The 13,803-nt window shown below is 43.6% G+C and overlaps 1 protein-coding gene and 1 pseudogene across 1 annotated transcript in view; one reads left to right on the top strand and one right to left on the bottom strand.

Annotated features, from left to right (window-relative positions):
• Nucleotides 1-2,528, top strand: part of LOC108802063 (aspartate aminotransferase, cytoplasmic-like) — a 22,802-nt gene extending 20,274 nt beyond the window's left edge. The window contains exons 8-10 of the mRNA XM_018573955.1: nt 1,953-2,095; nt 2,189-2,327; nt 2,456-2,528. Coding sequence (XP_018429457.1) covers nt 1,953-2,095; nt 2,189-2,327; nt 2,456-2,528 — 355 coding nt within the window. The remainder of the gene's footprint in view (nt 1-1,952; nt 2,096-2,188; nt 2,328-2,455) is intronic.
• Nucleotides 2,529-3,918: 1,390 nt separating this feature from the next.
• Nucleotides 3,919-4,665, bottom strand: LOC108802064 (annotated as a pseudogene).
• Between the last annotated feature and the right edge of the window lie 9,138 nt (nt 4,666-13,803).

Consider the following 13,803-nt stretch of genomic DNA (forward strand, 5'->3'; position numbering starts at 1 on the left):
TGATTTTATTATAATGCTGATTTTATTATAATGTATTGCTGGGACTTGTAGTCCTGCATAGCTGATGGTATTCTGCATTTCTGTATAATCATTAAACAGCGAAGCAGAATAGCACCAACTATGCAGGACTACAAGTCCCAGCAATACATTATAGTATTAAGTAGGGATGCACCGGTGCCAATACTGCGTATTTTCACGAGTGCGAGTAAAATGCCCCGATATTAAGTGCAGATACCGGTGTTCTGTTGAAAACACTGACCTAGTCGAATTTGCCGACCTCAGTATCTGCGCTTGCGCACAGACCAGTATTATCGAGGAAACAAGGATTTATTGAAAAAGTATTTCGCTTAAATCGTTAATTGTGACTGTTAATAATATGCCATCCATCATTTACTGCCATGCATGGTATATTATTAACGCTCACAATTAACAATTACAAACAAATACTTTGTAAATAAATGCCGGTTTCCTCGTTAATCCCGTCTGTGCGCAAGCACAGATACTGGGTTGGTGTTCTCGACAGAACACCGACACTACATTTTTAAACCGAAGCGGCTGCCTGAGGTCCCACGCTTGCTGGGGACCTCGGCAACCTTCCTGTTAACCACACGGTGCCTGTGTATAGTGCCTTCCCATGGCGGTGGGGGGTTGGGGGGACCTTCATGGCTTTTTGCACAGGGGCCCTAAAGTTTGTAGTTACGCCTTTGGTTTCAGGGCTATGTAGGGTCCCCTTCATCAAGCTCATACTGAGCTTGATGAAGGGGACCCTATGTGGCCCCAAAACATTGTTTCATCTGTGATAATATGCATCAATAATGATGTTCATTTGGGCGTATTTCTACAGTGTACTGGTGAAATCTTGTTCTTCTGTTTAGCTAGGCCTGGAGCCAGGAAGGGGAAATGAGTGGAAGGCCTACAGTACAAGGATGGGAAGGGGAACCAGGACAAGAAGGGGTTAAGGAAAGGTAGAAACGTAAGGTAGGGTAGAGGGGCACTTGGGGATTGGCCGAAAGAGATCGGCCAGGAGGTGGTTCGGCGGGAGGTCTGCAAGGGGTATTTACATGGATCCAGTTGGAGATCGGCAGATGAGAGGAGGATTGTATTGTAGTCACGGCAGTTGCTTGTCGGTTTGGATCCTCGAAGCCGTTTTTGTCTGCTGGGGTTTTTGATAAATTAATGGGGGGACTTTATGCTGCATAATTCAAGATTCTCTCTTCACCTCAGCCCTTGGCAACCATCTGCTCTTGTAAAGGATATAGTGTAGTCATGTAGAACTAGATGGAAAAATGTTCCCAGGCAAACAGTTAAATAAAAACCATGAAATACATACTGTATACGGTGCATGTTTTACCTGCCAAAAGGATTTGTATTGATGTCTATCCAATCCTGAGACTTGCACATCTCTGCCACATAGCACAGCCCTGCCTGACAAGGGTGTGCACCTGATCTTTCTCTGCTGCAGTTTAACTATCACTTACAGGTCTCCTCCAGGCTGTGACTAGACTGTGAAAAGAGATGCAACCAGGGGTGTCCGCATAATGAGGCAGCCTCAGATGGTGTCTCATTGGGGGGGGTGGCAGAACGGTTAACTAACACCACACACACCCCACTTCCCCTGCTGAGAGATTGGCCGCCCACCACCTCCTGATCAGCTGGCTGACAACTCCACCCATCTCAGCCTCCTTCTCCATGGTTATGGCTGTTGGGTAACTTGTGCCCCCCTTCCCCTCCCACCTTGTTACCAGAGAGCCTGGGCAGCTACTAAATGGCTGGAACACCTAGATTTCATTGCATGGCTAATGCTAATGAATCAGTTGAAGGGACTTTAGAGCTTTAGAACATCTCATGGTTCTGAACAGAGGAGGCAAAAGGCTGTGTGGAGAAAAACTGACCTGCTTAGGTTCCAGATTTCAATAATAACCTTACCCTTATCTTTCTTTCTATATTTTGAGGAAGGAGAGCCTTAAAATGGCAGTGAAATATCTGATGGTCATCAGAGAGAAAATGAGGGAGACGCTCAGACTCCTGGAGACTTTGAGATCTTGGAACCATATCACCCAACAATCTGGCCTGTTTGCCTACATTGGATTAACCCGTAAGTGACTTTCAAAATGTGGGGCAAATCTTCTTCCGGGTTATAAATTGGAATTGTGTTTTTCATTGATGTTCATTTTATTTTTTCTGACAGAGGACCAAGTGGATTTTCTGGCTAAGAGAAATCATATTTATTTACCCGAAACTGGACAAATAAACATCTCGGACCTTAATGCGGATAACCTAAATTATGTCATGCAGTGTATAAGTGATGTGACTCTGAATGATGTAAGGTAATGCTTCTTTTAAATCCCATTCTCCTTTCAAACTCCCTCTTCCCTTCCTGATCCCCAGTTCCAGTACAAACAATAAAAATAGTCCAACGGTTTTCTCATTTGTCCTTGCCTGTTTGCTCCTACAGGTATGTAGTAGATAATATACACTGCCTGGCCAAAAAAGTCACAGACTCTAAAATGTCATTGGACCAGCTTTAGCTTTGATTACAGCACACATTTGCTGTGGCAGTGTTTCGATAAGCTTATGCAATGTCACAACATTTATTTCCATCCGGAGTTGCTTTATTTTTCACCAAGATCTTGTAAGGATGATGGGAGAGTCGGACCACTGCGTAAAGTCTTCTCCAGCCCATCCCAAAGATTCTCAATGGGTTAAGGTCTGGACTCTGTGCTGGCCAATCCATGTGTGACAATGATGTCTCATGCTCCCTGAACCATTCTTTCACAATCTGAGCCCGATGTATCCTGACATTGTCATCTTGGAATATGCCCAATGTGCCATCAGGGAAGCAAAAAATCCATTGATGGAAAAACCTGATCATTCAGTATCTTCAGGTAGGCAGCTGACCTCATGTATTTGGGGACATAACATATGAAACACATTAATCACTGCAGTAATTAACCAATGGAAGGCTCTTACCTATTTAATTAGCTAAATCCAGCAGGTGACTTTTTTTTTTTTTTTGGCCTGGCAGTGTTCCTTAGGATAGGGCCATATATATAACAATGAACAACCAGAAAATAGTAATATATTTTTATTCAGGAACACAAAGAATGGATAATGACCAACCAGCATATAGTACATCATAAATGTCTCACTAGGAGAAATAAACAGAAAACAACGGTAGAAGAGCGACACATCTAAAGAACGAAGTACAACCAGTACAAATGAGTCCCAAATTAGTAAATGAAAAGTATTAGACATGCGTGATTCATTTCTTTCCAAATTTTCCGAAATTGGGACACATCCAAATATCCGAATCCCAATGCATCCGAATGCGTCCGAATCCGAATTTACATTTTTGAATTTCGGATGCCGTCCAAATTTTGTTCAAAAACTAAACTAAATCGAGCATGTGACTTTTCTGGCAAATCAGATGTGTTTTTCGGTTTAATGCGTCTAAATCCGAATTTTCGTTACGGTAACATGGGAGCCATATGCAGTATATACATATAATACTAAAGCTGAGGCTCCTAGACTTGAACGGGATTTGGGTTTTGAATTTCTGAATTGCATTCGGGTGCTCCCGAATGCCATTCGGGTCTGGGAGCCTCAGCTTTAGTAATATATGTATATGGCTCCCAGACCCGAAGAGCATTCGGCATCCAAATTTCCGAATTACATTTGGGAGCTCCCGAATGCCATTCTGGTCTGGGAGCCTCAGCTTTAGTATTAATACCTGTATATGGTTTTCTGTGGTATTCACAACGAATATTCGTAAACTCATCTGAATTGAACAAAAGTTCGGATTTCGTCCGAATCCGAAACCCAAACCGAATTAAATTTCAAACACGAATCCTGAATAAACAAAATATCCGAACCAAACCAAATTTTTCTGCAGCTTACATGTCTAAAGGCTATCTACTGTTAATAGTGGCCTATCTTGATGAATTGCTTCAGTGCCGTTTTGACATTTTCATTTCTAAAGCTGTACACTATGGGGTTAAGCATGGGGATAGCATACACATAGAGTGTAGTTAGTACTTTGCCTTGCCTCAGTGAAACCGCTGATGTTGGTCTCATATATAGTACAAAGATAGTAATATAGAAAAAGCTCACCGTGGTGAGATGAGAAGCACAAGTAGAGAACGTCTTGTACTTTCCCTTTGATATCTGGATCATCAATATGGTGGATATGATATTAATATAAGATATCAGAGTGAGAAAAAATGATGTCATAACTAACAACACTCATTGAATAAGTATAATTGTCGTATTGCTGCATGCAAGGTTTATAAGGGCGGTGACGTCACAAAAGAAATGGTTGATCATGTCGGAGTCACAATACTCCAAGGTAGTGGTAATTGTTGCAATTGGGATTGAAGCCACTAAGCCACCCAACCAGGAACCCATAGCCCCATACAAACACGCCTGCTTGCTCATGATCAGTGTGTAATGTAGAGGCTTACATATGGCCACATAGCGATCAAAAGACATCACAGTCAATAGGAAATATTCAGTGCTTCCAAAAGCAATAAAGAAGTAAAGCTGAATCATACATCCCACATAAGAGATTCTCCCTCCCTGGGTGATGGTGATACCAATCAGCTGTGGACATGTGGTGGATGTGTAGAGGACATCAAGGGACGAGAGGTTACACAAGAAGAAGTACATGGGGCTGCTGAGTGAGGGGCTCCAGCATATTAGGATGGTTAGAACTGTATTTCCAGCTAGCGTGAAAATATAAACACAAAGAAAACACAATAGCAGCGGAGTTCTTAAATTCGGGAAGTCAGAAAACCCGATAATTAAAAATTCCATTATCCTGGTGTTGTTTCCATAATCCATTTGATTCACCGGAGTCATAACGTTCTACATTTCCATCAACAGAGAACAAATATAAATATATATTGATTAATTTTTAGAAATGTTTTCATACAATGAGGCAAATAGCCGAATTTAAAGAGACAATGTTATTTTTTTTCCATTCAGGGCAGAGTGAACATGCCTGCTGATAGTTTCCCCCTCCTCCAGCAAGGTATACCCACTGATCTATGCTCATTGCTGGAGAAGTCCATCCAGGGTCAGTTATGGTGTCGGATAGAGTGCGAGATTACCCTGTTACATGGCATCACCAACCCTCTTCCCCCACACTCCCAGGTTACAGTGGTCAGGCCTGTTAACTGGCCACTTAAGTCCAAGCATGGGCAAAGTGACAGTGTCTATTTAAGGCCCAACTCCACAAAATGTTTCTTTTTTTATTTTTGCTTTGGGGGGAGTAGGAAAGGGTTCGAACCATTATTAGGACTTTATTAGTTGCAAAAAACAAATCTGTTGGATGGGGCTCGCTGACGTGATTTTCCAGTTGTGCTGGAGCTGTATATACTCGTGCTGGAGCTGTATATACCTGTGCTGGAGCTGTATATACTCGTGCTGGAGCTGTATATACCTGTGCTGGAGCTGTATATACTCGTGCTGGAGCTGTATATACCTGTGCTGGAGCTGTATATACTCGTGCTGGAGCTGTATATACCTGTGCTGGAGCTGTATATACTCGTGCTGGAGCTGTATATACCTGTGCTGGAGCTGTATATACTCGTGCTGGAGCTGTATATACCTGTGCTGGAGCTGTATATACTCGTGCTGGAGCTGTATATACCTGTGCTGGAGCTGTATATACTCGTGCTGGAGCTGTATATACCTGTGCTGGAGCTGTATATACTCGTGCTGGAGCTGTATATACCTGTGCTGGAGCTGTATATACTCGTGCTGGAGCTGTATATACCTGTGCTGGAGCTGTATATACTCGTGCTGGAGCTGTATATACCTGTGCTGGAGCTGTATATACTCGTGCTGGAGCTGTATATACCTGTGCTGGAGCTGTATATACTCGTGCTGGAGCTGTATATACCTGTGCTGGAGCTGTATATACTCGTGCTGGAGCTGTATATACCTGTGCTGGAGCTGTATATACTCGTGCTGGAGCTGTATATACCTGTGCTGGAGCTGTATATACTCGTGCTGGAGCTGTATATACCTGTGCTGGAGCTGTATATACTCGTGCTGGAGCTGTATATACCTGTGCTGGAGCTGTATATACTCGTGCTGGAGCTGTATATACCTGTGCTGGAGCTGTATATACTCGTGCTGGAGCTGTATATACCTGTGCTGGAGCTGTATATACTCGTGCTGGAGCTGTATATACCTGTGCTGGAGCTGTATATACTCGTGCTGGAGCTGTATATACCTGTGCTGGAGCTGTATATACTCGTGCTGGAGCTGTATATACCTGTGCTGGAGCTGTATATACTCGTGCTGGAGCTGTATATACCTGTGCTGGAGCTGTATATACTCGTGCTGGAGCTGTATATACCTGTGCTGGAGCTGTATATACTCGTGCTGGAGCTGTATATACCTGTGCTGGAGCTGTATATACTCGTGCTGGAGCTGTATATACCTGTGCTGGAGCTGTATATACTCGTGCTGGAGCTGTATATACCTGTGCTGGAGCTGTATATACTCGTGCTGGAGCTGTATATACCTGTGCTGGAGCTGTATATACTCGTGCTGGAGCTGTATATACCTGTGCTGGAGCTGTATATACTCGTGCTGGAGCTGTATATACCTGTGCTGGAGCTGTATATACTCGTGCTGGAGCTGTATATACCTGTGCTGGAGCTGTATATACTCGTGCTGGAGCTGTATATACCTGTGCTGGAGCTGTATATACTCGTGCTGGAGCTGTATATACCTGTGCTGGAGCTGTATATACTCGTGCTGGAGCTGTATATACCTGTGCTGGAGCTGTATATACTCGTGCTGGAGCTGTATATACCTGTGCTGGAGCTGTATATACTCGTGCTGGAGCTGTATATACCTGTGCTGGAGCTGTATATACTCGTGCTGGAGCTGTATATACCTGTGCTGGAGCTGTATATACTCGTGCTGGAGCTGTATATACCTGTGCTGGAGCTGTATATACTCGTGCTGGAGCTGTATATACCTGTGCTGGAGCTGTATATACTCGTGCTGGAGCTGTATATACCTGTGCTGGAGCTGTATATACTCGTGCTGGAGCTGTATATACCTGTGCTGGAGCTGTATATACTCGTGCTGGAGCTGTATATACCTGTGCTGGAGCTGTATATACTCGTGCTGGAGCTGTATATACCTGTGCTGGAGCTGTATATACTCGTGCTGGAGCTGTATATACCTGTGCTGGAGCTGTATATACTCGTGCTGGAGCTGTATATACCCGTGCTGGAGCTGTATATACTCGTGCTGGAGCTTTATATACCTGTGCTGGAGCTGTATATACCCGTGCTGGTGCTGTATATACTCATGCTGGTGCTGTATATACTCATGCTGGAGCTGTATATACCCGTGCTGGTGCTGTATATACTCATGCTGGAGCTGTATATACTCGTGCTGGAGCTGCATATACTCATGCAGTTACAACACAATGTGAGTGCACTCTGTTATTTTTTTAAAATGTTATTTAAAAAAAAAAGGGTTTTACATTGCATTAGATGTGATGACATCATGGGTCCTTAGACCGCCAGGGCTTGGGGGAGAAGAGGCTGTGGGGATCCAGTCTAGCAGCCAAGTGGCACCGAGAACCAGGTATATTTTCTTTATAATATGAGAGAGAGAGAGGGCGAAGGAGAGAGAAAGAAAGAGAGAGAGAGGGAGGGAGAAAGAAAAAAAAGAGATAGGGAGAGAGAGAGGGAAAAAGAAAGAAGGAAAGAGAGAGAGAGGGAGGGAGAAAGAAGGAAAGAGATAGGGAGGGAGAAAGAAAGAAGAAAAGAGGGAGGGAAAGAGAAAGAGAGATACAGAGAGGGAGGGAGAAAGATGGGAGGCAGGAGGGAGATGAAAGGAAGGAGAGAGAGGGAGAGAGAAAGAAAGAGAAGGAGAAAGAAGGAAAGGGAGATGGAGAGAAGGAGGGGGAGGGAGCAAGAAAGAGAGATAGAGAGAGAATTAAAGAAAATAATCTATTATTTTACTATTAAGTTCTCAGGTGCCTGGTATATGATACATATAATGTCCTTTGTGTTTTCTTGTACTCTGTTTGTAATCTGTGTCTTTATTAATCACATTTGGTGCCTCACCTGTGTAATAAGATGATTTCAGCTTTATCCGTACTCAATAAAAAGAGAAGAGAATTCTGTAAACTGTATTGTACAGCAGCAAAGAGAATCCTGACACATTTAATAATAGAAAACACAAGTCTGCCCAGTGCGTGTTCATTATCCCGTCCCCACCAGTGTTGATGTGATCTTTGGATAGCAGTGCTGGAAGAATTTATAGGCACAGAATTCTCTCCGGGTTCAGGTCACGGGGGAATTTACTGCAAAAACCTGAATTTTACCTAAACATTACAGATAAATGTAACGTCAGCTGCCACCTTCTATATTAAAGCAGAACTCTGGGAAAATATGTTCTTAACCCTTTCAGTGGGACTTGTTTTTGTCTAGGTACTAAAAAAGTTATACTCACCCAGCTTGCTCTTGACCGGTCCTTGCAGCCTCTCTCCCCTTCCGCTGCAGAGGTCTAAGGTCCCCAAGTCATCATGTTGTATAGGGAGTAAGAACTCCTGGGGACATGCCTGCAGTGTAGGAGGCAGGCTTCAGGGGCCAGAGTAGCAGCCATATATTACCAAAAATATTACCAAATATATTGGTATATTTTCCTGGAGTTGTACTTTAAGAAAAAAAAATCTGAGTTTTACGCTGCTGGTGGACCAAAAAATCAGAACAGACTTGCACTATAAGTAAGGTTCACCAGTTTATTCACCCCCTCTCCCCCCAGTACCCAACCCTTAAAGGAGAACTATGGGGTCAGTGTTTTTCCCCATAGTTCTCCTCAGGGTCATGGGAGGACATAAACTAGCATCCTCCCGTGACCCAAAGCTCAGTATACCGCGAGCTTCGGTTCGCGGTATAATGAGACCGCCGCAGCCAGGACGGATCCCGACATTACTGTCGAGATCCACCCAGCTGCGTGAGTGACAGCTGGCTAGAGGCAGAGCCAGCTGTACCCGCCCCTCCCCCGTTCGTTCCTCTAGTCAGCGCTGGAGGATCGGACCAGGGAGAGGGAAATCCCTGCAGGGGCTCTGTGCAAGCACATGATCGAGAAGTGAGCGAGCAACGGTATGTGTTCGCTCATATCCCGATCTATTGAGCCGTTTCATTGTCACTCACCTCATAGTTCTCCTTTAAAGTGACATTAAACCCTCAGATTTTTTTACATAAACAAATACTGTAATGTGTATTACAGTTTTATTTAAAAAAAAAAGAAGCTTGTATAAATTAAGGTTAAAAAAAATGTTCTTAGCTCTTCTGGCAGGCCTACTTTAGTACTGCAGGAGATGACGTTACCCTCCTTTGTGGAAGATTGAGTAGTTCAAGTCATGTGAGATGACACCCCAGCAGAGCACAGAACTGTCTTCTTAAAGGATTTGGAATACTTAGTAGGGATGCACCAATACTGAGTAGTACTCGTACTCGCCCAAATGCTCCGATACTGAAACTTCCGGTCAGAGGTAGATCTCCCTCTGACCGGCAGTGCCAAGGGAGCATGGAGCCGGCTTCCTTGCCAATCAGGAAGCCGGGCGGGTTATGACTCGCCTCCCGGCTTTCGGATTGGCTAGGAAGCCGGCTTCACTTTTTGCCAGGCAGTCTGGTTTTCTAACCAGCCGGGAGTCGGGTCATGACATGCCGTCCAACTTACTGATTAGCTAGGAAGGCTGCTTTACTTGTTTCTAGGCAGCCTGGCTTCCTGACCAATCAGGAAGCCGGGCAGCACCTCATGACCCACCGCCCAGCTTCCTGATTGGTGAAGAAGCCAGGCAGCCACGGGAAGTGAAGCTAGTGTTCCTTTAATAGACCACCGGCTTCCCAGGCAATCAGGAAGCCGGGCGGCGGGTCATGATCCACCACTCGGCTTCCTGATAATCGGGGCACACAACACCGGTATCGATATTTGGTATCAGCGAGTACTGAAAAAAATTTCGGTACTCGCAGTCGTAGTATCGGCGCATCCCTAATCTCAGTATTCTCTGGATCTTGCTATAAAGATGGAGACGAGCGAAAATCCGTGGTAAGTATATTTTCTAACTTTTTAAACTTTTTTAGACTATTTCAAAAGTTTATTTTACAGTTCCGGCATTGGGAGGAGTGAATAAATGAGTGGACCTTGCATGTAAAGTCTTCTTTAAACCCAATTTGTTGCTTTGCTCTGCATAGGCAAACCAAAGGTTTTCTTTAGGCTTTTAGGGTTGATTCATACTTTTTTTTAAATGTTTGCCCAGGCTTATTTTTTTTAGACCAGAGCTTACAATCAAAAGGCAATCAGTGCCCATGTGTTCAGGGGAAGAGACTTTGATAAGCTTTTGGTTTAAAGATGTCCATCAAGACCTTTTGTTACAATTGCCCTTCAGCCAACTTGGTGAAAATTACCCAGCTGTGATTTACTTACCACAGACATTGCAGAAGGTCTATACAAACTCTATATCAGTTGACAGACCTATGATTGAATTTTGAGGTCATCTCCAAAGCAGGGCCAGATTAAGAGCATCATGGGCCTGGTGCTGTCGGTCAGTTGGACAGGAAGCAGCAGAGGCAGCTCTATAATTAGGTGGCCACTTGCTCCTTGCTGGGGCACTGCGATGCCCCAGTGAGCAGTCTTCTAATATGTCTGATTAGAGAGCCGCCAGGCCTCTGCCTGATTGGATTCAGCCCAGCCAGCCTGGATTGCCATCGAGCATACAAAGGAGATCCGGGCCGGGCCAGGCCTATTTTCAGTGATGGGCCTGGGGATGGTGCTCCAGTAGCCCCTATTTTAATCCGGTCCTGCTACAAAGTCTCACATGGTACAACAACGTTCTTGATGAGAGATGCTGTTTTGCTCATGCTGAAACATTGGGGATGGTTTACCAAAGGCAAATAGACTGATCACCCAACTCAAACCTTCCTCTCTGCTACTCCTCAAGACCTCCTCTTCTCTAGCTCCCTCGTTAGCTCCTTGCCTCCAGGACTTCTCCAGAGCCTCTCCCATTCTCTGGAACTCCCAACCCTAATCTGTCTGCTTTCTCCTACTCTGTCCACCTTTAGATAATCCTTGAAAACTCATCTTTTCAGGGAAGTCAACATAATAGTTGACCTTTCACATCTTCCATCAGCTTATCCCACACAATTATTACTTTTTGTATCACTTACCCCTCCTACTAGATTGTAAGCTCTTACGAGCAGGATCCTCCTAACCCTCCTGTATTGAAATTGTATTTTAACTGTACTGTCTCCCTCCATTTTGTAAAGCGCTGCACAAAATGTTGGCGCTATATAAACCCTGTATATTAATAATAATATTATTAATTTGCACTTTGCATTGAAATTTTCCCTTAGCTTAGGGAATGTGGTGAAAATTCACTCTGTAAAGAATACTCAAGCATGTGCAAAGGCAATAAAACATGATTGGATGATGGAAGTCAGCAGAGCTTCACCTCATTCACTAAGCTACAGGGAAAATTCCCCAGTAAAGAGAACAGCCTGTGTGCCTTCAGTTAATCAACTCCACAATCAACTGTCACATAGATGCCAAACATTAAAAATATTAAAGCCAAGCGGGTTTTTTGGCATTTAGTTTGGCACTAAAATAGATACCAAATTAGAAACATGAAAAAAATTAAAGGCATGTTTTTTCTGTATTATTTTCTGTATATTTTATACCTGCCTGTTATGTTAAATTTCTATAAGTGCTGCAATGTCATTTGAAAGAAGTTATCTTTTCCCCGGCCATAACAACGTACACATTTTCAAGCTCTGATATTCTGAGATTTGTGCTACAATCTCACCATCTAGTGGTAAGATTAGAGTATTACAGCAACAGATGTCTATTATAGTCTTGCTGCTTCTATTGAACCTTTGGTTCAAATCAGCTAAATACCTTCTATGCGTATCAAAATAAAAGATGCGAAAAGTCTGAGGGCCGGTGCACACCTAGGCGACACCTCTGCGCATGGCAATCGTGCACGATTCCGCGTGGATTGCTGCGCGGTCAGGAGTCGCCTAGGTCGCACTGTTGGTGCCATTATTTTCTAATGGCACCCCAGTCGCGCCGGGCGGATTGCATGGTTTCCCACCGCGATTCTGCCCTTGCTTCCGAACATGATCGCGGCTAAAACAGTCGTGTAATACATGTAGTCAAGAACCAGCTGCACTCCTTACCGGAATAGTAGTAAACCTGCCAAGCAGGTGGGTGCTTGTAGTGACCACGGACGGCTTCGTGAACAATGCAGATCTAGAAAGGATTGTCACCAGCACACCAAAAGTTTTGAAGCAAAAAGTCCTTTATTGACAAATCGATTTGTCAATAAAGGACTTTTTGCTTCAAAACTTTTGGTGTGCTGGTGACAATCCTTTCTAAAACAGTTGTGTGTCACAAAAAAAAAGGTACATGTACCTTTTTTCTGCGATTGCAGCTCGGATGTCACCCCATTAAAATCAATAGGGCCGCACGATCCCGGATCAGGTAGGTCGGCACGGAGCCTCACAGTTTGTTTTCTTTGAAAAGCAGTTGCAGCCTGTGAGTATAAAAGCCTGCGCCCTGCCAGCAGCTGCAGAGTGGGACCTGTGCCCCTGCCGGGTCAGATCTATAGCTCTTTAATTAGCAGGGAGCATGAACTTTTCTGATTGCAGAGCTATAGGTCAGCATGGAGCATATCGGGCTTCTGCCTGTAACCCAAAATGTCTACTAAGTGCCACTGTCAGGATACCAGCACTGGTAACCTGTTGTCTAGTGTTACCAGACATGTAACTACACAAGGAACTCATACAACAGCTTTAAAGTTAATTCAAGACAGTTTATTGTGAATATACAACACACAGGAGAAAAAACTATTATTTCAAATCTGCAAGAGGAAGTATGTTATCAACGCTCACTGACACTGTACAGTGTAAACAAAAGAGAGAGCATCAGAAGGTGGTATAAACCTTTTTGCATCTAAGTCAGCTTGTTTCAAAAACGTATTTTATTCCTTGAGTTTTTAATTACTATAACATACCACTTACATATAGTAAACTAATAACTAGAGGTGCACCGAAATGGATATTATAAAACCGAAACGAAACCAAAATAAAAAAAATTGTCAGGCCGAAACCGATACTGAAAATGTTTTTTATTTTAATTTTTTTCAAATTTATTAATTCATTTTTTATTAAATATTTTTATTTTTTACTTTACTTTTAGGGGCTTTGGGGAAATATTGGGGGTCTAAACAGACCCCTGATATTTCCCTTTTAAAATAGAAAAAGAGATTGAGAACACAGAGCCCTCAATCTCTTTTTCTGTATCCCCGTGTTATCAATGAACAGGAATCCTCTGAGTGTTCCTGTTCATTGATAACATGGTATGTTTACTATAACTACAACTATGAATGAACAGGAGGAGATGTAGATCACTCCCATTCATTCATAATTGAGGATATAGTACACATACCATGTCCTCAATTATCTACAAACACTCACTGATCACTGAGTGTTTGTACCTGGCTGATCACTGAGTGTTTGTACCTGGCTCCAATGTGCTATCACATAGGGGGCTCGCAAGCCCCCTATGTGATAGCACATTGGAGGTGACAGGTTCTCTTCAATGCGACAGTAGGGTTATATTAAACCCCTAGTGTCACCAGGTCTGCTCCTCTGATCCATAGTGGTTGGGAGCAAAAACCAGCCTGCCATTGGCTATTTCAAATAGCAATAGCCAGCTGAATGTTGCAACCTCTAATGTTTGCTGTGCTTACAATCAGCTCCCGGC

The sequence above is a fragment of the Nanorana parkeri genome, unplaced genomic scaffold (genome assembly GCF_000935625.1).
Source record: "Nanorana parkeri isolate BGI_ZX_2015 unplaced genomic scaffold, ASM93562v1 scaffold2639, whole genome shotgun sequence".
Taxonomy (NCBI): Eukaryota; Metazoa; Chordata; class Amphibia; order Anura; family Dicroglossidae; genus Nanorana; species Nanorana parkeri.